The sequence below is a fragment of the Lethenteron reissneri genome, chromosome 29, assembly GCF_015708825.2.
Source record: "Lethenteron reissneri isolate LAM-NWPU_2019-01 chromosome 29, ASM1570882v1, whole genome shotgun sequence".
NCBI lineage: Eukaryota > Metazoa > Chordata > Hyperoartia > Petromyzontiformes > Petromyzontidae > Lethenteron > Lethenteron reissneri.
Genome location: NC_083807.1, coordinates 2,912,483 through 2,938,294, shown reverse-complemented (window position 1 = coordinate 2,938,294; position 25,812 = coordinate 2,912,483). Strand labels below are relative to the sequence as shown.

At 52.3% G+C, this 25,812-nt stretch overlaps 1 protein-coding gene across 1 annotated transcript in view; it reads right to left on the bottom strand.

Annotated features, from left to right (window-relative positions):
* The window catches only part of ADCY8 (adenylate cyclase 8), a 92,795-nt gene that overhangs the window by 25,646 nt on the left and 41,337 nt on the right, over nucleotides 1-25,812 (bottom strand). Inside the window, exons 6-13 of the mRNA XM_061562393.1 lie at nucleotides 24,666-24,793; nucleotides 17,581-17,739; nucleotides 15,836-16,445; nucleotides 13,413-13,616; nucleotides 6,669-6,769; nucleotides 2,116-2,317; nucleotides 1,778-1,864; nucleotides 886-1,088 (exon numbers count right to left, since the gene is read on the bottom strand). Of these exons, the coding sequence (XP_061418377.1) occupies nucleotides 886-1,088; nucleotides 1,778-1,864; nucleotides 2,116-2,317; nucleotides 6,669-6,769; nucleotides 13,413-13,616; nucleotides 15,836-16,445; nucleotides 17,581-17,739; nucleotides 24,666-24,793 (1,694 nt within the window). The remainder of the gene's footprint in view (nucleotides 1-885; nucleotides 1,089-1,777; nucleotides 1,865-2,115; nucleotides 2,318-6,668; nucleotides 6,770-13,412; nucleotides 13,617-15,835; nucleotides 16,446-17,580; nucleotides 17,740-24,665; nucleotides 24,794-25,812) is intronic.

Sequence of the window (25,812 nt, the reverse complement as noted above, 5' to 3'; positions counted from 1 at the left end):
TCCCTCGCCTGGTACACAGGAGGTCGTGGGTTCGATCCCGACCCTGATGCCTGCGGCTGTATATTTGGAGTTTGCGTGTCTCTCTCTCTCTCATCATCATCACGGTGGCTAGGAGATGTTAACTCCCTCGCTTGGTACACAGGAGGTCGTGGGTTCGATCCCGACCCTGATGCCTGCTGCTGTATATTTGGAGTTTGCGTGTCTCTCTCTCTCTCCCCGTGGTCTCGTGGATTTTTCTCTGGCTCCTCCGGTTTTTGCCACCACGTTGAGCACCAACGCGCGTTCACAGCCACGTGGCTGCCATGAATTCCCACGGGCCGACAAGAAGCCGCTTCCTTGAGCGATCATTTGTGGCGGCCAGATCGCGTCTGAGAAAGAGACCTGCATATCGCTCAGTGGGCCCTTACGTGGGGGGAGGTGGGGAATTATTGTTTACTTTGCCGCATACATACGTGCGGCGAGCCCAGCATACATAGGGGCCGTCCATAAATGACGTCACGCGATTTTGGGCGATTTTTGACCCCCCCCCCTCGTCACACGGCGTCACAAAAAGTCAGCCCCCCCCCCTCAAATATGACGTCACAAAGCTCTGCCCCCCCGCCGATAAAACATGCTTCAAATCGCTGTCGTGCGTATTTAATGCACTCTGATGTTGTAGGAGAAAACATTTGTAAAAAAGTCCATTTACTTAAGTAGAACGTGTTGTCTATATGTATTTAAAGTTGCGCATTTTGATGCGACGTCACATTTCTCAACCCCCCCCCCGCCTCTCTCACCTCGTCACACATCGTCACAAATGTCTGACCCCCCACCCCCCCGCCCCCCCTAGGTGCGTGACGTCATTTATGGACGGCCCCATACGTGCGGCGAGCCCAGCATACATACTCGTCCACGTGTCCGAGGCCCGGCCGGCCCGAGGCGGCGGCGGCGGCGGCGGCGGTGGCGACGAACAGCGCGCCGTGGCTGATCTGGATGAGGGCCGCGTAGAGGGCGAGCGCACCGAGCAGCACCGCCAGCTTCAGCACCGAGTTGAAGCGCAGGAACACGGCACAGGTCACCATCGCCATGGCGCCCGTGAACACAAAGTACTGCGCGGCCGGAGACACGGGAAGGGATGGTGGTGCGGTGAGTGCGGTGAGTGCAGTGAGTGCGGTGAGTGCAGTGAGTGCGGTGAGTGCGCGCGTGCGTGTAGGGAGCTGTAGTGTCACGGGCAAGCGCGATGCGCTATGAACCCGGCAACCCGCTCACGGCCAACACCAGTGATGATTATTTGAACCGGTCCTGGGCCTCACCTAGGTCCAGTAACTGTCTAAAATCATCGCCACTGAAGAGACAAAGGCGGCCGGGCGTGGTGCTGGCCACCCATCCCCTCGTGTGCCGTGCCGGCCTTCATAGGTGCTCGCTAACAGCACTTGCCCCAATAATCTGTTAAGGCTACATTGGGGATCTTTGGCTTTGCGCGTTAGCGTACGCGTCCACGTGGATGTAGGTGAGCTGGTCCGATTTGCTGTACTGCCCACGCGTCACATCGTACTGCAAGGCTGGAAGAACGCGACCGTCGTTGCGTGATGCCCAGATCGGGCAAAACTATCGCACGATGGCCGAGAGGCGAAAATCGCCACCGGGTTTCCCCGCCCGGCAGGGAACCGTCGACCGGACGTCACTCGTTCATTCCGAGGACACCTCGAACGCCACCCGAATCTGGTGCCACTCGCCGACCCGCGCGTGACCTCTCTGCAGGCCCGACTCACCGCGTGACTCCGCGTTTTTGCCGTACCTCCGGGAAAAAGCAGATGTTGTGCGCGGTGGAATTGACTTCGGTCCGATTAAAGGAGTTCTGATTTTCAGCAGTTTGGCACCAGAACTGTTAAAACACGCACCACACACACACCACACACACGCACCACACACCACACGCACGCGCACCACGCACACGCACCACACACGCGCGCACGTCAAAACGTATCGATGACAATGCTGCCGCTGCCGCTGCTGGCCATTCCGACGACAAAGGCGACGACGAGGATGACGACAAGAGCAACGGTTGCGCCGTAAACGACGACTGTTGCATCAACAACAAACAACGACAACAAACAACAACGACAGCAGACGTACGATGTTGCTGAGCGCGGCGGAGAAGTTGAAGGCGATGGCGGCGCCGGCGAGGAGGTTGCGGGCGAGGTGCGTCTCGTGCACGCGGCAGCACAGGCGGCGCAGTTCGGCGGGCAGACACTTGTACTCCTCGGCCATTGCCACGCAGAGCAGCGCCGCGTACAGCGCCGTGAGCAGCGACGCGATCACCGACATAGGCACCACCCTGTCGCGACGGACGCGCACACGCACGCGCGCACGCACGCGCACACGCACGCGCACCTCAGATCAGCACGGATGGCTACGTGCGGTGCGAAATACGTTCAACGTACTTACAGAGAAAATAAGTGCAACATGCATACGAAAAAATACCGCTCCCCCCCCCCCCTATAAAAACAAAGACAAAGATCCTCCGTATAGCCTTAACAGACTGTTGGGGCAAGTGCTGTTAGCGAGGAGCACCTATTAGGTCGTGGGTTTGATCTCGGCCCTGACGCCTGCTGTGTATTTGGTGTTTGCGTGTCTCTCCCCGTGGTCGCGTGGATTTTTCTCCGGGTCCTCCGTTTAATTTCCCTCCACATTCAGAATCAACAACACGCGTTTAGAGTAGTTGGCTGCTATAAATGTCCACATGACGATAAGCCACTTCGTTGAGCTATCATTTGTGGCCAGGTCGCTGCTGAAAACGAGCTATATAGTAGCTCAGTGAGCCTTACCTGGTAAAACAAAAACAGTTTTAGTTTATCGTTCCGCTTCTTCCCTCGCACTGCTCGACTTTGTAATCCTCCCCTCCCTCCCCATCATCGCTTTGGCCAAGTTTTAATAACCATCGCTCAATTCAACAAATGCATCAACTCTTCTATCTTACAACATGGACCGCGTGCTGTTTGTTTTCCGGCCGTTTCACAATGTTGGCCCTTTGTGGCCCTGTGCTCGGCAACTGTGGAAACAATGAATACCAGGAGGTGATCGCGGGCGTGCGTGATGCAGGCTGCACTTTGACAGTGCCAAAGAGAGCGATAGAGAGGGGCCATCGTTAATTGGAGACGATAGCAGGACAGCGAACACGAAACTTCGAGTTCAGAAGGTGAGGAAATGCACGTGTAGATTTATGGGTCACAGATTCGAGGGATAAACGTGATGATACGGCTGTCATGTAATCACGGTGACTTGGATAGAAATAAAACAGTAAAGAGAGAAAAAGACATAAAAAATAATTGAAAGCTCGATGCATACGAGGATACGATAAGGGAAATGGAATACCGAACAAAATGCAGGATACAAACCACACGGCGAAACCAGTAGGGCAAGACAGAGGGTGGACACGGGTCACCAGAGTGCACAGGCATTGTCGCCCTGCAGGCAGTTCCAACGGAGAGCAAGCAGAGCGATCCCCGGACTCAAATAGAACCCAGAGAGAGCGAGAGAGGCGGAGACACTGAGTCCCTTTGGCCCCGAGCAGAGAAGAAGACTCCACGGGGTGACCTAATCGTGGAGGCCCTTTTTGCCGGCAGTGGCATTAAGTGTGAAAATCTCAGGGGCTGCGACTTTACCTGCGATTTAGTGGACGCCAGTGCGACCGTGTTTTCTGCTGGAACTGAAGCAATGATCGACACACGAGACGGTGTTCTCGCACAGCATAACGCGCGTAACCATTGATGCGGGTGCAGGCGAATGTTTCTCATGCGCGCACGCCCGCCCACCCACCCGCCGGCCCGACGTTGACATCGGGAGAAAGATGGGAAGATGATTAATTGTCGGCCTCATTGATGGCACGCGGCACCCATTATTCCGTGTCGTGTGGGCGTCACTCGCCCGGATGAGCGAGCGAGAGAGCGAGCGAGCGCTCTCACGAACAAATACCAACCCCAGCCGTGGTGTTTTTAATCGCCGTACAGATTGGTTGGCAGTTTTTTTTAAATCTACATCGGCGATTCTTTTGCAATGATTCTGCAGAAATTTGGGGGGGGAGGGTTGGGGGGGTGTCATCATGAGTAGAGAAGTTATATTTTTACATTTACCTATTTTCAATGTGCATTTATGTCATTCCTTCACATAAAGTCCCGGTCACAAAAGCAAGGTTTGTGGGGAATAATAGCCATTTTCTATACTTTTTAGGCATAATCAATAAAAAAAACACTTGGTACCCAGGAACAAAAATTGTGTTACATCGTCTTATTTATTTAGCCCGTTCGGGGCACGGCAGCCTCAGATGTGCATTGCACCGTTCGTTCGCTCAGTCATTAATTTCCTCTATTGCACCCAGATGAGAGCCCTTTTGAGACTACGAGTCTCTTTCAAAGGAGACTCGGGTTACAGGGCAATGCATCTAGGCCAATTTGGTGAAGATGTTTTTGTGTGTCCAGGTGTAGAGTGACCATCCAAACTACCCAGCCGTCCGTACTGTCGGCTCCCTGCTCCTGCTCAAGCCCCGGTTAAAGACCGCTCCTCTTCTCCTCTGCCTATTTTCTTCCATCACGGTCGATGAGCACAGGCAACAAAGCCACAAAACTCCAAACGGCCAGCGACAAACAGCACGATCCTCCCAGCGAACCGAATTCTTCGAACTGTTTGTTGTTGTGTGTAGTCAGTATATTGTCCTTCTCCTACACCTCCCGATTAGCACGGTTGGCTACGTACGGTGTGAAAGGAATTCAACATACGACCATCCAGACGCGTCATTCACAAAATAGCTTGAGAGCGTAAGCCAAACGCAGCCTTGAACGTCGGTGAAATATCAGCACCGAGCAAAAACTCGGGATGCTGACTGAGGCCGTAACGAGGATTACGAGCATCAGCGCTCAAAATTTCCAAAGCCGTGACTCCAGGTTTATCGCAAGAGACCGACTGAGAGGCGAGTGACGTTATCTGCTGAAGGGGTTGCCAGGATGTTCCTGGAACATTCACCGAATGGACGTGATAAACCGGCGAATCTGAGAGAAGATCTTTCCTCCAACCCCCGCAGCATGAGGAGGCCTGACAACGTACAAACACTGATTTCGGATTCGCTTAATATAAAATGTAGATTTTTGTACTCGTTATTTTTTTTATTTTAAAGCCACTAATTTGCGTAAAGTCATTCTCCTTCTTATTCGTATTTTTAGCCACTCCCTCAATCGCGGTTATCGACAGCGGGGCGAGAAATGTACGCGGGGGGGGGTCAAACAAATTTCACGACAACAACAAAAAATGGGCGCCCTGCCACGTGTCAAAGTTTGGGAGATGAAAAGGAGAAATGATGGTCGCTCGTTTCCCGCAACGTCCAACGCAGGACAACTCTAACATCAGAGAAGCCAGTGGGGAGGGTGAGGAGGGGGGGGGGGGTGCACAAGCATGGGCTTCGTTGTTTCTCCTGCTGCACATTTCCCAAAGAACTGTCACAGGTTTCACGCAATAAATACTTCAAGCATTAAAAAAATATATAGTTTAACTTCTTTGAATAAATGAAAAACATTTCAGAAATTCTCAACACCGCAGCGGGACGAAGGTCTCCGCATGCTGCGTCGTGTGTTGTTTATCTAATTATTTATGTATTATTAACTAAGCACACTTCACCACGCTGGTCGTTGTGGGTTGGTTAAAGCAAGAAGGGCAGCGTCGATTTCTGATGTCACTTCCCCGCTGATGTTCGCCTTGGTGGGGAATCGAACTCGGGTCGAGGAGTTGGTTGGGCTGTGAGCTAACCGCTGCCACAGCGCTCCACCCGATACTTCTTAACACCCAGCCATTTTTTTTTCAATGATAATAAAGTTAAAGAGGCAATTGACATATTTGTTAAGTTACTGAATTCATTAGGAGGTGAACTCAATTGGCCTCGATGCCTTCCAGATCAACGCTCACGGTCTGGGAGGCCAAGAGGTGGCCAGGGTGGTGGCTGAGAGGTCAGGGACACTGGGCTGGCAAACCGCTCAGACGAACTGCGTGAGTGGCGTCGTGAAAATAACAAACGATGACCGTAATCAAGAGGTGTTGGGCTCAACACTGGGTTTCAGCCACATGTGGTTGAACCAGCGGCTCAGACGGAGTTTGCGACATCACCTTAAACCGGTTTCTTGAACGTAATTGAGATTATTTTAAGTCTCTATTGTTTGGAGAGAAACCCCAGAGGACCCGGAGAAAAACCCACGCGACCACGGGGAGAGAGAACACGCAAACTGCAAATATACAGCAGGCGTCAGGGGTCGGTGTCGAACCCACGAACCTCCTGCATACCAGGCGAGGTAGTTAACATCTCACCACCGCTGTGATCGGCCGCGTCCTTACGTAAGGGGTAGCTGTGGGGCCGGTATGGCGCGCACGGAGGAGGGATGACGCAGTCATCACGTGCAGATGTATAGCAGCCAAATACTCGAAGCTCATGTTGATTCTAAATGTGGAGGGAAAAACCGGAGGACATGGAGAAAACCCCACGCGGCCACGGGGAGAGACAGAGAGAACACGCAAACTCCAAAGATACCACAGGGGTCGGTGTCGAACCCACGATCCTCCTGCGTAGCAGGCGAGGGAGATAACATCCGGCCACCGCTACGATCGGGCAGCCGTGGGGTCGGCGTGGCGAGCGCGGAGGAGAGACTCACGCGGGAGGAGGGATGACGCAGTTGACGCTCACGATGAACACGTGGATGACGAAGGCGCACACCAGGTTGGACTTGAAGACGTCGTCACGCATCTGGGAGTACTGCACAGGTGGCGAGAGCGGGGGGGGGGGGGGCGAAGCCAGAGTGTTACACAATTTGAATACTCTGTACAGTAGAATATTCCATACGTGGAACGGTTCAGCTCCCACCGGAGCATGAAGTAAATTTCAGCACGATCCTCCATCGCGATTCGATTCAACACAGAACGTTCGGTTCGCGAAATTTTCGCGTCGACCCATTTGACAGATGATTGTGGGCACGTTTCGATGAGCGAAATCGAATTTCCTAGTGAAATAAATTTGAGGCCATCAAACAAGAAGCCACCCAACATCACATTTGCAGTCATTCCAACTTGCAGATCTTTTGCTGACCTCCCTGAAAACGTGATTCATTTTTGGTTTCAACGATTTATGATTCAATCGTTTTGCTATGCACGTGCTTTGTTTATTTTTCTTTTTGTGTCGTGAAACGTGATATAGGTGTATATTTTAAGGTGAGGAGTAGAGTTGGAATGATTGTCCGAAATACATTACCAATTTTTTTGATAAAATTAATGGGAAAAGCCACTCCAATTTAGGAAGCGCCATTTATTGGCACGTTTTTTGAGGAGCGCATCCCTTTGCGTAAACCGAGGGATGCCTGTGCTCGCTTATGGTGACAGGCAGCGCCTCTAGTGACTGCAAAGATGAAGCTGAACGCGCTGACAGCCATCCCCTAAGGATAAAAAAGCGACCCAATAGATGTCATCCATCGGGATTGGCTCTTTGCTCTCAGACACTCTTCAAGCATGGCACGACTAAACTAAACGATTTTCTTTACTTTACCAGGTAATCATCTTCTTGGTTCTTTCGGTAAAGTCACGTAGAAGGCAAACAATAAAATAATAAAAATAAAACATAATAAAATAATTCTCACGACGTTTCGGCCACAACGCAAGCAGCCGTCCTCAGATGAAGAACAGGTCTGTCAGGAAGACAGACCGAAAGAACCAAGAAGATGAATCCCTGTAAGTCACGAAAGCTTAAAATCGAAATTTACCAGGTAAGGCCCACTGATGCCCTCTTAGCTACCTGGGGCATTCTTTTCACAGCTGGGGAAAAAGAAGAACAACAAAGAAGCACCTCCCCCCCCCCGACATTCCCTCGACCCTTAATATTCACTCAGTATGTTAGGAGAAACTAAGAGCTATTTATTTATTTTATCAGATAAGGCCCACTGAGCTATGTAGCTCTTTTTCAGAAGCAACCTGGATATCACAAATGATAGCTCAACGAAGCGGCTTATCACGTGCAAATTTACAGCAGCCAAACACTTCAACTAAAAACATCAACAGCGATTGCATCATTATCGTCGTCGTCGTCAACATCAATGCGACCGCGGGTGTCATCCCACTTTGCCGCCAGCGGGTGATTTCACGTCAAGTAAAGGGCAGACATCGTGGAAGACAGCCAGCAGCGATGCCGCGTGAATAATTAACGAGACCTGGGGGGGGGGGGGGGTGCATCCTCGTTACGCGGAATTCTACCGCTGGCTTTCGTTTTCCACACTCGAGCGAGAAACGGAAATGTTTTTTTTCGAGGTCGCGAGCGCCACGTGATCGAAGGAAGAACAGTTTGACGCGTCGTAGGAGGAGGAGGCTTTCGCGACCGGTATTGTTCATCATAAAGGTGTTTGGGTTATATCGCGTAAGTATGAATGTGTCGTGACCCTCCACCACCCGGCAAGGCCAATCAGTCAGGGATTTGTCACGTTAACAAAACGCTCCAATTAGTTTACTACCTCAGCCCACCGGTGTGTTGGAGAGTGAATCCACAACATCCAGCATCATCGGACGAGTTTCCAAAATAGACTTTTCAATTTGAGAATACGACTCAATTTGTGGATTTTGACACATTTATACTTACGCGATCTAACCCAAAAAACTTTATTACGAAGAGGGAACAGTTTACGTTTTCATGCAGCCAGACGTCATCGAGTAGCGGGGTGAAAATATATGTTACGTGCAAAATTAATTTCTTATCGCTCAGATGGATGATTAACTGTTGAGTTTTGTGCGCGAGTTTTTTGTTGTTGTTGTTGCTTGAAACGGCATTGATGTATTTGTATTATTACTGACGATGCCGCTGTATTTGGCAGTGGTGCACAAAGACACAATTAATTCGACGCATTGGGTCAAGAACACTGCAGCCCTAAAAACGAAAAGCAAGTTGATAAAATATTTACTCGGGTGTCAGAAAATATCAAAAACAAAGATCTCCTGTATTGCCTTAATAAACTGTTGGGGCAAGTTCTGTTATCAAACATCTATGAAGCATCTATGAACCACCAATATGACAAGACAAAGATCCCCCGTACAGCCTCAACAGACTGTTGGGGCAAGTGCTGTTAGCGAGCACCTATGGCCACCCCACCCCCTCGGCACACAAGGGGGTGGGGGTGGGGGTGGCCAGCATCACAACCGACCGCCTTCGCCTCGCTAGTGGCGATGTTTACACACCGCACTAGATACTCATTTAAGGCTGAGTCGACCTAGGGGAGGCCCATGACCGCTTCAAATAATCGTCAACTGGGTGCTGGCCGTGAGCGGGAATCGAACTCGGGACCACGAGGTTTGTAGCGCGGCGAGCTACCCTCTACACCACCGCACCAACACAAACACACGCGAGCGAGAGAATCATCCACTCTCGTCCAAGGGTGGCCCACGCTGCGCTGTTGGTCACGGGCGCGTTTGCGGGAGGTCGACGGTGGCGTTCCGCACTGCGTGCCCTCTCGCTCCCCTCGTTTCTGCACGAGCATCGAGAGTGAACGCGTTCACTCCGCGTCGGTATTTTTTTTGCCCCCTGCTCACCGCTGGGTCGCTGCGTCGATGCAGTCTTCATCACCCCCCCCCCACACACACACACCTACCTGCAGGGAGGGCGGCTCCTCTGGGAAACCGAAAGGCAATTTTGGAAAATGTACAAAACTCCCTGGCGGCACAAATACCAAGCAAAGGTTACGGCTAGGCGCAAGTTCGATCAGCACGCTAACACGGCGATTTTTCTTCAAAGTTATTTTTAGATATTCTTGTTGTTGTTGTTATTTTGTCGTGCGCTACATGCCAACCGTGGCTCTACTCCTCCAGACATCCGCGGGCGTTTAAGTAAAGGAGTGTGGGAGGGTTTGCCCGGGGGGGGGGGGGGGTGGCTCACCGAGGTTCACGACGGCCGTGTCCGTACACGACGAGGCTGCAGCCGCGATCCCATTTGTCCACGAGATTCTGATGGGGTTTTGTTTTTTGTAAAGCATTATTCACGAACGGCCGCTTGCTTTCAATTTTTTACTTTACACGTGGCTTTGTGTGATTCGTTTGAAACTCTGGGTTTTTTTTTTCGGTCGGGACGATTATTCCGTGACGACGACGATAATAATGATGATGACTATGATGGGTATTTCTCATCACTTACAGACAGATCTGATGAACCAATGAGTTTGAGCCGCCAGTCGTTAAAGCGGGGGGTGAAAAAGTGCAAGCGATCCACGATTTCATATATTTTTATCCGGGTCCTCCAGTTTTCCCCCTCCACATTTATAGTTTTTGGTTGCTATACATTTCCACGTGATGATAAGCCACTTCGTTGAGCTATTATTTGTGGCCATGTCGCTTCTGGTAAAATAAAAATAGTTTATAATTTTAGTTTTTCACGAGATAGCAAAACTGGAATACGATTGGACGAGCGAATGGCCCGGTTGCTGTCGCAAGTCTTGCAAATATAGTTACGTAGCGATTTACAGTGAACATTTCTTGTTTCTTTAATCACAAATTCTCTCCCAGCTTTGCTATCAAGAAGCTAAAAAGTGTGCAACGAAGCATACAGAGGTGACCCTCTCTCTCTGTCTCTCTCCAAAGCAACGACGTGGCTATCGGATACCCTGGCGGTGCAACTGCATTCGGGGCCACGGGCTGGAGGAGTCAAGGTGCGGGGAAGATGGGACGGAGTGTGGGGGGTGGAAGGGTGTGAGAATTCGACAACAGGGGGTGAGGTGCGAGTGTGGGGGGGGGGGGCATTTTATTCTTTGCACCGTGGCCCATGCCAAGCACGCTTTGTCATTGCTCCAAGACCCCAGGGACTGGGCAGAACGTCCTGCAGTCTCCTCTAACCCCCCCCCCCCCCCGTCAGCTCACCTGAGGGCCGATGCCCTCTTGGCTACCTGGGGCATTCTTTTCACAGCTGGGGAACAAGAAGAACAACACAGCACCCCCCACCCCACCCCCGACCTTCCCTCGGCCCTTAATATTCACTCAGTATGTTAGGGGAAACTAAGAGCTATTTATTTATTTATTTGAGCAGATAAGGCCTACTGAGCTATGTAGCTCTTTTTCTAAAGCGACCTGGCCACAAATGATAACTCAATGAAGTGGCTTATCATGTGGAAATGCATATCAGCCAAATGGTCTAAACGCGTTTTTCTAAATGTGGAGGGAAAAACCGGACGACCCAGAGAAAAATTCACGCGACTACGGAGAGAGAGAGACATGTAAACTCCAAATATTACGGCAGAGGTCAGAGTCGGCATCGAACCCACAACCTCCTGTACACCAGGCGAGGTAGTTGACATCTCCTAGCCAGCGTGGCGCCAGTGACCTTTTCCCTCCCCCCTTCTCACTCCCCCGTGTAAATATTCACCCCCCCTCCCTCCCACGCGTGGTCCAAACCCCTCACCCTACCCCCTGAGTACGGCCCCGTCGCGACAAATTCGAAGTCTCGCCGAGTTTCTGATCCCCGCCGATGTCGATTGGGTTATCGTACCGGGCTCGCGTTTTTTGTCGCAAATGAAAAACAACAAAAAATAAGAAGAGCAACGACACACAAACACAGACCTTGACCCTCACTGGCCATGCGGGTCAGCGGTAGAGCGAGCGGCCCCCGCAATTGGATGGTTCGTGGGTTCACATTCAGGTGGGGGGTTGACTCAGAGCCCATCATCGTTGTGGTGCCGATAAAACGAGCACCCATTCGTGGGGAACTCAACAATGGTTTGCTTGTGGGTTGCCTCTCTGCCCCACCCCCGCCATACGAACGTGGAGTTTCCACCCCTGGCTCAAGGGCGTTAAACGGGACGCTGAACACCGCCTCGTCGCTCGATTGGGCGAGAAATCACTCTTGACGTTTTATTTGATCTGCCCCAAAGATACGTGTGCTCGTGGAAACAAATATTTGATCGAACATTTTCCAAATGTTTGTTTCCACGGCAGCAAACGATACGTAGGGGAAGTCGCGTTTGTTGCCACCGGTGCCGCGACACACGACCCAGAATATTACGTCGAGGCAGAGAGCCGCTAGTTTTGTTGGCCTGCGTTTTTATTCAAGGTGGTGTTCTTACCGATGATATACGCGGTGTATGAACGAGGGGGGTGGTGTGGTGGGGGGGGGGGGGCTCTCATTACAGTGGCACCGCTCCAGGTGATCCCCACGCTTCCCGACAGAATTGTGACTCAAAGAGCGATCGCATTTCGCCAAATCCTCAAATGCCTTCCACAGCGCTCACCTCAAATCCAATCTGGAATCAAATTACAAGATGGCCCTCGCTGTTTTTAAGATCATAATTGGGCTTGCTCCAGCTTTGCCCCTCCCCTCTTGCCTCCTGTTTCGAAAAAAAACATGAAACCTTTCTTGCCAGTATCCTTTTTTTATTAAAGGGTAAAACCTATTCTTATACTTTTAACGTGGCTGTCGGATCGACTGTCAGCAGAAGCGATACAACATACATCTCGATTCGGGTTTCACAAGAGCATATATTGGCGATGCCAAGCCAACGTTCTTACATATATGGGCTCATCGCTGAATCGGCGATTTGTATGTACAGTATTTAGAACTTATTTAGCACCTTTTTGGTTCTTTCGGTAAAGTCACGTAGAAGGAAAATAATAAAATAATAAAAATTAAACATAATAAAATACAATTCTCACGACGTTTCGGCCACAACGCAAGCAGCCATCCTCAGGTGAAGAACAGGTCTGTCGGAAAGACAGCGTCTGATTGAACACCACCAAGCTTGGCAGCGTATATTTAAGCTGGGTTAGGGGAGGAAGGGCGCCATGACAAAGGAATTTACATATCACCAGAGGAATTTAGCATATTTATGGAAAAGCACCGTACGTAGCCAACCATGCCAATCAGAGGTGCGGGGAAGGATAACAAACCTAACACAAAAAGCAGTTCTGAAGAAACTAGTTTTCAATCTCGATTTGAAAGTGCATTGCTCCCAGTAGCGTCCTAATATCGGAAGAAAGAGCGTTCCAGAAGGCCGCAAAAACGGCCCTGAATGGGTCTCACACGGCGTGGCTACAATGCTTGAAGCTGATCGCAATGCATGATGGGAAACCTCTCTCGCTCGAACGCCTTCACAGCCGCCCCGAGACGTCCCCGAGGCACAAATCAGACTGCGGTGTCTAATACGAACAACTTAAAATGTCGTCTTCAGTAGGAAATTACCGTGGAAAGAATCGTAATATAAAAAAAAGTAAAAAATCACGACAACATTTTTATAGAAATTTTTTTTAATTAGAAAAATAATTTCTCATCTCCAGCTGCTTGGCGGGGTCAGCGCCCCAATCGCCCCTCGTGGACGAACCGCGCCCGGTGCCCGACGCGGCTGCATCGCGGCGCCGCGCTCGGCGTAAGTCGCCGTCTCGCCTCTCACCTTGAGCTCCACGTTGGGTTCGCGGAAGGAGAGCGACAGCTGGCGGATGTGCTCCTGCCGCAGCTTGTCCCCGCTGCGCACGTTGATGGCGTGCTCGATCCGCCGGCTGATTTCGTCGAGCCCCGTCGCGCCCGCCGACGGCATCGCCGGCGCCAGGTGGCTCGGCAGGAGGTTCATGGTGGTGCGCGTCAACGCCACCAGCGTCTGCGGCATCGGCGCACGCGGGCAGAAGGGGAACGGAGGAGACGGCAGAGGGGGGGCACGTGGTGCGCTTGAGCCGTCGGAAAGAGACGACGCGTGGAAACGACGTTGCCAACAAACATTGCCGATGTTTGGGCCAACTTTGGTTGACCCAACTTTGGAGCTATTAGATCAACATTTAGCCAACGTTGGAGCCATTGGATCAACGTTGGGCCAATGATGACCCGACGTTCGTTGACCCAACGTTGGAGCCATTGGATCAACGTTGGGCCAACGCTGGTCCAACGTTGGAGCCGTTAGATCAACGCTGGTCCGAAGTATTTTTTTTACTGGGTTGTTGGTGATTTGCCTTTGTTTCTACGTGCACAATGTCCGATGTTTCGCGGCCCGAATTCGAATCGTGCCAACGCCAAGATCAGCGACAATTATTTCAATTGGTCCTGAGCCTCCCCTAGATCGACTCAGCCTCAAATTAGTACCTGGTGCAATGTGATAACATCGCCACTGGGGAGACAAAGGCAGCTGGGCGTGGCAAGCTCACCCACCCCCTCGTGTGCCGTGTCGGCCTTCATAGGTGCTACTCGCTAACAGCACTTGCTCCTACAGTCCGTCCTGGCTATACGGGGGATCTTTGATTTTTAGCTGTGGGAGGAAACCGGAGGTAAACCCGCCACGCAGAACAGGGCGGAGAAGTAGGCCTCGGCAAGGTAAGGTAAAAGTGTAAAAACAACGAGCCTACCTTTTACCCTACCCTTTACCCTTACCCCTTGGCATGTCGACACCTTTACCTTTACCATTTTACCCGGTAAAAAGGGTATCATTACCTTACCTTGCCGAGGCCTACGGAGAAGGTAAACAACAAATACTCCACGTAGAACGTCACCCGAGTCGGCAATCGAACCCACGACATTCTCGTCGTAAGTGTTGCCACCCTGCCACCCCAACTCCCATGCCCCCCCTCCGCCCCCCCTGGCTACCGAACAAGCCACACTGGAAAGTTCTAGCCCTGCCTGCGCAGGTATCCCCGCTTCATTAATTCCACCGTGGCGGCTTCGTAGCACGAAGCCATTATCTCAGCAAGGGCGCAATCGTTGAACCCTGTGAAATGAAATAAATGAGAGTGGCAGGGTGGGTGGATGGGGGGGGGGTGCGCTGAGAGGTGGGAAGTGGGAGAGCTAGGGAGACCAACAAGTGCCTTGAGCCATAATATCCTCAGACTGATCGACTGAAGGACTCACTGATGGCGACCGAGAAACAGGGTGCTGGTTAAGGTCATCAACGGTCACCGTGGTGCAGAGATGTCAACTCCCTCGCCTGGTATGCAGGACGTCGTGGGTTTGATTCCGACCCCGACGCCTGTATATGTGGAGTTTGCGTGTCTCTCTCTCTCTCTCTACCCCCGTCGTTGCGTGGATTTTTCTCCAGGTCTTCCGGTTTTTCCCCTCCACATTTAGACTCAACGTCACGCGTTCAGAGCTATTTGGTTGCTATACATCTCCACGTGATGATAAGCCACTTGGTAGCTAGGCCGCTTCTGAAAAAAGAGCTATATAGCAGCTGTGTTGGCCTTACGTGGTCAAATAAAAACTAGTTTATAGATTAGAGTACTTTGTGATGAATGAGACAGGATTCGCTGGGGCTATTGACACAGGACACACCACAGCAGACTCGTCAATTGTAAGACACCAAGCTACGCCTCCCCCCCCCATCCCTCCCACTGTGAAACTGCAGCGGGCTCTGGTCTGAGATACATCGTGCCTTCTTATTCCTCGCCTTGCGCTACGCGGATGGCACGAATGGCAAAGGAGCGCAATTATCTCTCATGATCGAAGTCGCCGTCGTTATTCTCGGCGGAAAACTCAGCGAGGCCCCCAATGAACGAGTGACAAATCACTCGTCCAAACGGTGACTTAAGAACCAGTTCCTACTTTGCCTAATGTGTGCGGCCTCGTTCGTAATTTCTGTCTCGTGTTGTATGTCTGCTACTGCCTTGCCTGTCTTCCCACGTTCGCCAATCCGTGGTGAGGTGCGGTCAAACAAGCTCTGATGACCTGCACGGACGAGGGAGAGGCACCAGTGAATTGACAAAGGGAGTTGTTGTCTTATTGATATTATTCCCGCATTGGTGTTTTGTCATGAATCGTATCGGTGGGGCCAATTCGAGAGAACGGATGTGGGGAGGGGGAGGGTGGTAGGGGGGGACCGGGCCTGGCGCCACTCACGCTCTGCTTCACCACGATGTTGTCGAAGGGCAGCTCGGGGCTCCACGAGCTCTCGGAGGGCGTGAGCGACCGATGCCGCTTCTCACCCCCGCCGCCGGCACTGGCAGCACCGGAACTGCCACCACAACCACCAACACCACCGCCGCTACCAACACAGGCACCAACACCGGCACCACCACCACCACCGCCAACAACGCCAACGCCGCCACCACCGGGACCATCACCGACGCCGTCTGCGCCCCCATTCGCGCAGTGCCCGTTGGCGCTGCCAGAAGCTGCCGCCGCGGCGGCGGCCACGGACGATGACGACGCGGCCGGCGAAGTGAGCGGCACAGCGGCCGCGACGACCGGCGGCGCGGCGGCCACGGACGAGGCGGAGGAGGTGGCGCAGAAGAGGCCCTCCTCGGGCGGCTGGAGCAGCTGCTCCTCCTCGTCGGGACCCGAGCCGGCGCCGCCGCCACCGCCGCCGCCGCCGATGCCCCTCTGCACGATGAGGAAGGTCTCGATGGCGTGGCGGCGCAGGAACTCGTTGCGCTCCTGCCCGTTGCCGTCCTCCACGGCGTAGTCGCCCTTCAGGCAGTCGAGGGTCGCGCGCGAGATGTGCACGCGGCTGTGCAGGCGACGGGTGGGGCAGCGGTGGGGGAGGAGGGAGTGGGGGGGGGGCACGGGAGGTCACGGGGTCATTCGGTGGGATGGTTTCGATGGGGCGGATGAGCATAGTTTGACTTGCTTGGGCACCGGTTTCGTGGATTCAGTACGATCTGTTTAACACTTAGTCGGCTTTGTTATCCATCATTAAGGTTTTATTTTGGGGGGTTAGATCGGCGGTGGGTTTAACGACACATATATATATATATTTGCGTGATCTAACCCAAACAAATATTTTCTATCAGTACGATATGTCAACTGCCTAATTGGATAAACCGCGCCGGCCTTCAAAAGGTGTTCGCTATTAGCACTTGCCCTGACAGATGTTCAGGGCTATATGTGTACGAGTAACTCACATGCTCGCACACACACGCACGCACAATTATGAGACACGTGAAACGTGTGTTATCTACTTTACATTTGATTCCGCACGTATTTTTCCTGCCACCCAATAGCGAGTAATAGGTAACTATTCATATGCCCTATGGGGACAGGTGTCAGTTTTGTTGCCAGATAGAAGGGTAAAGAACCAATTATCATATTCATATGCCAATAACAAAAATCTGTTCATCAGGAAACTATCTTACAATTGACATCTTAATATGCCCCATGCTATAAAGTTCAATCTCCAACTGTTATCTGATCTCTCAACATACATGCGATGAAGAAGGGCCATTGCCTGAAACGTCACCTATTATATATAAATTAATACATTTTTTAAGGCCACGGTGTTATCGACAAACGTGTTTTGAGTTTTAAACTTGTTATCCCAATAATCAATCTCCAACTGTTATCTGATCTCCCTACATACATGCGATGAAGAAGGGCCATTGCCTGAAACGTCACCTATTATATATAAATTAATATTTTTTTTAAAGCCACGGTGTTATCGACAAACGTGTTTTGAGTTTTTAACTTGTTATTTGAGCTTGAGCACCACTGCCAACACAGCAGCAGCAGCAGCAGGTACATTTGAACTGAGGAGGGTGGCAAGACGTGGAGCGGTCGAGACACTGGCGGAACGGAGCGATACGGAGCTCTCGGCAAGCGAGCGAGCGAGCCACCGAGCACGACGGACGACGCACGGACCGACGTACCCTGGGATGCCGCCGGCTTCCATCTTGTTGGCGATGTCGACGTCCCACGACCAGACGTCGAACTGCCACTTGCGGAGGCCCAGCACCCCGCACAGCACCGAGCCCGTGTGGATCCCGATCCGCATGTCCACGTCGTGCTTTGTGGTTTTCCGCACGAACCTGTGGCGAGGCCAGGAGGCGCCGGGGTGATGAGGAGACATTCATAATAATAATCATAGTTCAATTTTTAACGCGCGCAAATTTGCAGACGTAGTGGCCGCAACTCAGAGGCGCGGAGCCAAGCTCAGAGTCGCTCGAAAGCACGTGGTTGTAGAGGTGAGTTTTTAAGTCTCTCTTGAAGGAGGCGATTGAGGTGCTGCTGCGAATGTGCAGAGAGATATCGTTCCAGACTGTTGGGGCTGCCACCGATAAGCGGCGCATCGGGTGATGGTTGGCTATCTCATTATACGTGGAGCGATTGGACCGACGTTGAGCCGACGTTGGGCTGACGTTGGGCCGATGTTGGGGTGACGTTGGGTCGACGTTGAGCCGACGTTGGGCCGACGACCAACCGACGTTGGACTGACGTTGAACCGACATTGGGCCGACGTTGGGCTGAGCGTTCCAACCACATGCCCACGTCGGCACAACGCTGGTATGCTGACTGGGTCGGACTATGTCAATTTACGTCGCGGAAATTACTGAAATGGAGGCGGGGGCGGCCAGGACTGCTTCAGATATTACTCACCGCCTATGCCGGCTGTGGTGGGTAATCAACATCAGCTTCCAGTTCTAGATTTGAAGCTTTCGTGACTGCAAGGATTCATATTCTTAGGTTTTTTCGGTAAAGTCACGTAGGCAAATTTTTACCTACGTGATTTTACCGAAAAAACTAAGAATATCAGCTTTCCAGGTTCACGGCGCTATATATATTTGGTTGTTCGACCCTCAAAGTGTCCGACGCCGCCCCCTTGCCACCAGATGAGACATCGGCAGTGGGACAGCGTCCTGGTCAACTTCGACCGCCGCCTCTGGATCCACGGCTTAGCCTCCTCGCTTTTCAATTTGCGACCGAGCAATAATTTAATTCACACGCGGCAAATGAGAAAGGCGCGCACGCAAAAGGCATCAATTTGCACGGGTTGTAAATGTTTCGCGGTGGCTTGCGCGGGTGAGCTACAGCCGAGATGCCCGTAACGAGAAATCGTTTTGTGCTTCGCGAAATGAGGATAGATTCAATTCACGACGACTCGGTGGCATCTGCTGGGTTTTTTTTTCTTTTTTCTGAATTTCGTTGGGAGAGTCGGCCACGAGCTAGCTCACTCCAGTTCCGATCATCATCATCATCAGCAGCAGCAACATCAGAATCAAATTCATAATCATCTTTAGCATCATCGACAGCAGCAGAGTGATCATCTTTGTTATCAGTACACGAAATGACAATTATCACTGTCCACATGATCATCAGCAAAATCATTACCATCAGCAGCGGTCATAAAATAATAGTCGGCATCATCATCGTCCAGTCCTCTATGTATTCTCTCCGACAATACAACTGGAAAAACGAGAATTTCAGGCAGTGTAGCAGGACGGGGTGAAGTCAAGACGCAGAGCAGCGTCCGGCTAACCGCACAGTCCGGCGTGAGGTCACTTCCACGATTTGACCGCGGGTTACTTTGGGAACCTGAGCCACGAACATCGACGCGGGCACACTGACTGACCCCTTCCTCCTCCGGGGTCGTGTGACCTTGGCCTGTGGCGTCGCTTCTCACGGCAGACAGAAAGGAGGCCCATTTGCCCCGACTCGCCTGCGGAGGCACTGTCAACCGTTGGAATGGAAGCCGTGCGATGCGCGTCAACTGGCTCGTCGTCGAGTGGTATCGTGAATCACTATTCCGGCGACGTTTGGTCACCCCCAGGAAAGCCTTGCCAGGTGCGAAGCCACCGACTACGATGATGCCCACGTGCAAACGCGCACGCAACGGTGTTCGCTCGCTCTCCATTAGCACGGGGATGGCTACGTAGAGTGCGAAAACAAACGCACGCGCATACAGACAAGGCAGCAGCAGCAGCCAAGGCGGTAAGCCCGCATTACCAAAAATTGCCCAAACTCTGCAGTCCTCTATATATTCGGACGTTTTCAGCCAATGCAGTGAATTGTTTGTGTCGCTGCCGTGACATCATCTTCCACGGCCTTACTCGGACGCGGGGTGGTGCATTGCTTGCCGCGGGAGTTCCAAACGGAAATTCACTTCCTCGTTTACGGCAACGTGGCATCGGTGGGGGCGTGAATGGAGAATTATTTGGCGGAGGATAAAAAAAAATTGAATAATAATGAAAAATATTCTCTTCTCACTCGCTGCCCGCTTGTTCGGGTTCGTATAAATAACCTAATAAGGTCAGATCCAACGCCAGTTAGTGCAGTAATTCAGGCAGAACAACTTTTGCCTGGGCTCACTTCAACGCCTCTGGAATACCAAGCAGTTTGAAAATAAAAAAACCACAAAGAGAGAGAGAGGGTGAGAGTGACTCTGCAAGCTGCACGGGAAGACCGGGGCTGACAGGGCTCCGATGGTTGGGGCTGGGGACAGGCCTCTGATCGTTGCGGTTGAAGACAGGGGCTCAATTGTTGGGCTGGCGACAAGGCCCCGATGGTTGGGGTTTGACAGGGCCCCGATCGTTGGGGCTGGAAAAAGGGCCCCGATGGTTAGGGCTGGCGACAGGGCCCTGATCATTGAGGCTGGCGACAAGGCCCCGATGGTTGGGGTTTGCCAGGGCCCCGATCGTTGGGGCTGGAAAAAGGGCCCCGATGGTTAGGGCTGGCGACAGGGCCCTGATCATTGAGGCTGGTGACAAGGCCCCGATGGTTGGGGTTTGCCAGGGCCCCGATCGTTGGGGCTGGAGAAAGGGCCCCGATGGTTGGGGTTTGCCAGGGCCCTGATCATTGAGGCTGGTGATATGGCCCCGATTGTTGGGGCTGGAGACAGGACCCCAAGTGTTCTTGTCACACGGCGGTGCTCCCACCGCTGGCTTTTATCGCGAACTGAATATGATTTTTTTTTAAAAAAGGAAATAAATCTAAGCGGTGACTCTATCTCATTGTTTTTCAGGCCAGCTTTTTTTTTTTTAATAACATGTCGAAATGTCCTCGTCGCTTGCGCGAGACGCTAATGAATGTTTCATTTTCGGCAGGCGCGGCAGCTCCGCTGTCTTGATTAATTTGCACTTAAGCACCCGCAAAAATGCATCATCTCACGCCATCCTTATCAACAGCGCCGAGTGTTTTGCCTCCCTCTCCCCGACACCTTCAAAACTCCAAGACACCTCGGCTAATAAGCTCTTACGTGTCCACGTGTGTCTACGCGTGCACGCGTATTTGCGTGCGCGTGTGTGCGTACGCGCGTGTGCCTGCGTGCGTGCGGGGAAGCGTTGGCGCGCATTGGATGATGCATCGACGCGCTAACCAACCCAGCCACCCGAGTTTGATTCCTGGCTCGCTGGCAGAACTTTGCCCCAACATCGCGTCCAACGACGCACAGAGGGCACTTTTGTGCTTGCGTGCGATTGTGTCTATTTGTGGGGGAGCGGTGGCGCAGTGGTTAGAGCACTGCTGCGCTACAAACCCAGCGTCCTGAATTTTGAGTCACGGCCACGAATAACGTCAGATGTCATTGACGTCTTACCTAGTGCTGACCCTCCCTTAGGTTGGCTCCGACTAAAGCTAAACTTATTATTGCTAGCAATTTAAAATTCACCTTCAACGAAAATTACCGACCGTGTAAGACGATGAGCATATCACCTGCAACGCGCCGGTACTAGTCACAAGCTGAGTGGGGTTGAACCTGCGACAGCCATGCATAACAGGTTGCTATAGGATGTTGCGGGACCACGCAACATCCGCGCTGACCAGAGGAGTGAAGTATGGTCTAATGGGCCCGCAGCACGGAATGGGGATGGCGCTTGCACGGAAGTGGATTTCACGAACGAGCTGCACGTGGACGAGACGATGCGGCCACGGAGCCCGATGCTCGCAAAACCCCACATGAGGCCACGGATAAAACTAAAAACAACTAAATGAAACAACTTTTTATTTTTACCAGGTAAGGCCCCACTGAGCTTATGTAGCTATTTATCAGAAGCGGTTTGGCTATCACAAATGAAAGCTCAAACGAAGTGGCTTATCACGTGGACATTTATTTGCAATCAAATACCCTAAACGAATGTTGAGTCTGCGTGTGGAGGGAGAAACTGGAGGACCCGGAGAAAAACCCACGCGACCACGGAGACAGAGACTGGCAAACTCCAAATATGCAGGAGTTCGGGAGCGAACCCACGACCTCCGCATACCAGGCGAGGTATTTAACGTCTCTTAAAGGCAAGAGCAGGTTTCGCGTGGTGTCCGCGTTTATCGCCGTGTCATCTTGTCATCTCAATAAATGTGCACGTTCCTCGTCCGGAGCGAATTAATTTGAATCTGATCAATACCACGCTCCAAATCGTCCGCGAAGAAGCGTCCGTAAATTTAATGACGCAAAATTGACGCGACGGAGGGAGGCTCGTTTTGGGGGAGGGGTTGCTGGGGGGGGGGGGATTGCTGGGGCAGGGGGGGGGGATTTGCAATGAAGCAGGTAGCTGTAAACAAAAACACGTAAACATACATTATAAGTAAAAAAAATACCGACAGTCCCGCGGGGCCACTGAACAAAATTGAAACGCTACAAAGAACGCAATGACGAACGTGACCGAAAACGTTCTTCAAAAAGAGGAGTGTTTAAAAAAAAGGTAATAAATGAGAGAGTCACCCGCAGCGCTCGCTCACCCACTCACCCACGGCGGGGAGCCGGGGGGGGGAGGTTGAGACGGAGCGAGCGGGGCTAATGAGCCGCGGCGTCGGCACGGGCTGAGATGGAGGACCTCCGGTGGGGACACGTGGCCGCAGACAAAACGGAAGAAAAAAAACGACGACTGCGGCGATGATGATGATCGCGACCCATACTCGTCGTACAGGACGGGGCGTATCACAGGCAGGCGGGCGGGTGGGTTGTTACTATTATCATCATTTTTTTAAATGCCCCCCTCCCCCCACATCGCCGTCGCCGCCGACTGAACAGCGGCGGAGGGAGAAAAATAAGAGCCGGCAGAAGATGAGCTTCCTTGTCGCTCGGACAAAGCTAGCGATGGCTGGGAGGGCGTACACATAAATAAGCATATATATATTTTTTTACTTTAATCGAGCGTCAATCCGGAGGCATTCTGAGATTTATGTTGATTAACTGGGGCGGTGGTGCAAGATTGATTGCTGCAATGCTCGCCGCAGCAGAGAAATAAAACTGTCGAGTGTATTCCATGTGAAGAATCCCTTGACTGTGACATGTCTGCCGGCCGCCTCTGCGTCGATCAACTTGCATGCCCGAGTCCCCCCGTACGGAGTGCCCAGACTCAATCGCATTTAGACGCCTCGTCAATTCAAGCTCTTCCGTGTAATTGTATTGCCGCTATTTGTAATTCACGAAAATGAATGCGGTGTCGCAGCGGCGGCTGTGCCAAATGAATTCTAAAAGAAACGTCTTGAGGATGGAATCGCTGAAATTAATTAACGATCACTGCTATTGCTTATTTTCCATTAAAATTACCCTCGACATAAGCACCCTTGTTCTGGTGTGACGTGAGAGAGAGAGATAATATGTTATTTTAAACCGGGTGAGAGCCCTTTGCTGCATTAGTGGAGAGTAGTTGCAGAGTGGTTAGCGCATTGCTCGACGGATCCAGCAACTTGAGTTTGATTCCCAGGCACAGCTGACATCGGTGGTGAAAAGTGATATCTGCATCGATCCAAGGTTGATTAATTTGCACGAATCAGCGTGGCTAAGTATGGTCAAACAAGGCCCTGTGGCCGACATTGTGCGGGGAGGTGTTCATCCAGTAGTGGATTGAAAAAAGGGATTGTAAATTATTATTGCTGAATATTAGTATTATTATTGCAGCATGTAAACGTGACAGCACCAGGTGGGTACATGCATCATATACAGGGTGGCCCAAAAGAGAGGGTTATTATATGTACAGTATTCTAACAAGTTACATAGGATGAGTTGAATTATTTTAACACATGTTCAAGCTGATTTCCATCAACATTAATGCGTGCTTGAATTGTCTTTAGAAATTAATGTAGCCCCTTTAAGCTTGCAGGTGTGCGATCTTTGAACATTCATCAATTATGTTTTGTGTCATCTCAGTCAAATTTGATTTCCATTTTTAAATGGCATCTGAAAATGAAAAGGAAAAAGAAGAATAAAGAAAAAAAAGAAATAAAAAGAAAAAAAATTGTCGATAATAATAATGGATACAATATTAACGCAACGAATAAACAATAAAAATGTTTAATGCTAGTGTTAAAATAAAAACAATAACCATATGTGTCCTGACTGTTTGGGCCCCCGTGTATGGAGACAAAGGGGCACAGTGAAGGTGCGTGCTTGGAATATCACTGAGAGGTGGGAACAGGAACGGCGTGGATTATAGAACACAGTCAAGTTCAGACATCGTATTGACTCTTGATAAAACAAAGTAAGCGGGACTTTGGCAGGACACGCCGTGACTGCAAGGGATGCTGGCGAGTGGCCAAGACCAACTGCAGAGGGGCAGCCAAAGGACAGATCGTGGCGTGCACAACGGGAACGGAGCCGGCGACGTTGGGAGGGCCTTCGTCAAACGGTGGATAGCCGACGAGAGGAAGCGAGGTGGTGGTGGGTGGCTCGTGAAGGACGCCGCTACTGGGCAGTTGGAGGCAGTCGCCCTCCAACAACAACGGAGGGCAGAGGAGCGACGCTCACAGCCGCGAGCCAGAGCGCCGGGGCGCTGAAACGCAGCAAGTTGGCACAGTATGGGGCGTAGCTGGTGGTGCATCTGCCAGTCATCTCAGTCAGTCGAACCCATGGCACCTGCTGGGTCTGTCCCGTGACCTGTCAGCGAAGCCTTCGACACTTCACGTGGCCTCAAAGTGCACCTGGCCTGGCACAGGCCCTGCGGTAACATCACCGTCACTTAGTGGTGAATGGCGAGGCATTGGTGGTGGGGTGATTGGGGAGGGGGGGGGTCATTGCGCTCACCGGATGGCGCGGATCATGCCGAGCCCCATCTCGACAGAGCAGTGCGCGTGGTCGGTGCGCGGCTCGGGCAGTCCCGACACGCAGTAGTAGCAGTCGCCCAGGATCTTGATGCGCAGGCAGTGGTGCTCCTGTGGCGGGAGTGGAGCGCACGCACCCGAATCGTCTGAGCCGGCTCGCGACGGGGCCGCCCCAGACTCAGGGTCAAGCCTCTCAGCGAAGGGGCAAAGGGTATCGAATATCCTGCTGGACCCCTTCACCCACCCTCCTTCCAGCCCCCACCCCTTGACCCCCGTCTGGCCCCCTGTCCTGACCCCAGCAACGGCAGCAACACCCGGCAAAATTTGTACTTTAAACTTTCGTGACTGCAGCAATTCATATTCTTTGGTTCTTTTGGTGAAGTCGCGTGGTTAGGAAAAGAAGAAGCCACCACCCAGCTCGCCCCCCCCCCCGGCTGCTGTGCCCGTGGAGATATCGGGGTCGGGAAATGAGCGCAATTATCTGACTCGTTGCGATTCGCCAGGCTCGGCCTCGCATTTAAATTGCAGCTAATGGGGGTGGGGTAGGGAGGGGGGGAAGGTGGGAAGGGAAGGTGAGGGGGGGAGGTGGGGGAGGAAGGTGGGGGGGAGGTGGGGGGGAAGGTGAGGGGGGGGGAAAGAGGGGGGGGAGGTGGGGGGGGAAGTGGGGGGAGGGAGGTGGCGGGGGAAGGTGAGGCGGGGAAGGTGTGGGGGGAGGTAGGGGGGAAGGTGAGGGGGGGAAAGTGGGGGGGGGGGGAAGTGGGGGGGAAAAGGTGGGGGGGGAAGGTGGGGGGGGGGGAGGTGGGGGGGGGAAGTGGGGGGGAGGTGGCGGGGAAAGATGGGGGGGAGGTGGGGGGGAAGGTGGGGGGGGAGGTGGGGGGGGAAGATGGGGGGGAGGTGGGGGGGGAAGTGGGGGGAGAAGGTGGTGGGGGGAAGTGGGGGGGGGGGAGGTGGTGGGGGGAAGGTGAGGGGGGGAAGGTGGGGGGGTATTGGGGTTGGAGCTGTCATTCCAAGCGATGTCACCCCTCCCGTTCGCGTGTCTCCCAGCCGCGAGCGTCTCGAGGAAAATCTGGAACTGGCCGAGCAAAGAGACGCGGTACCCCGACGCGGTTTGATTTGATTCAAAATAATTG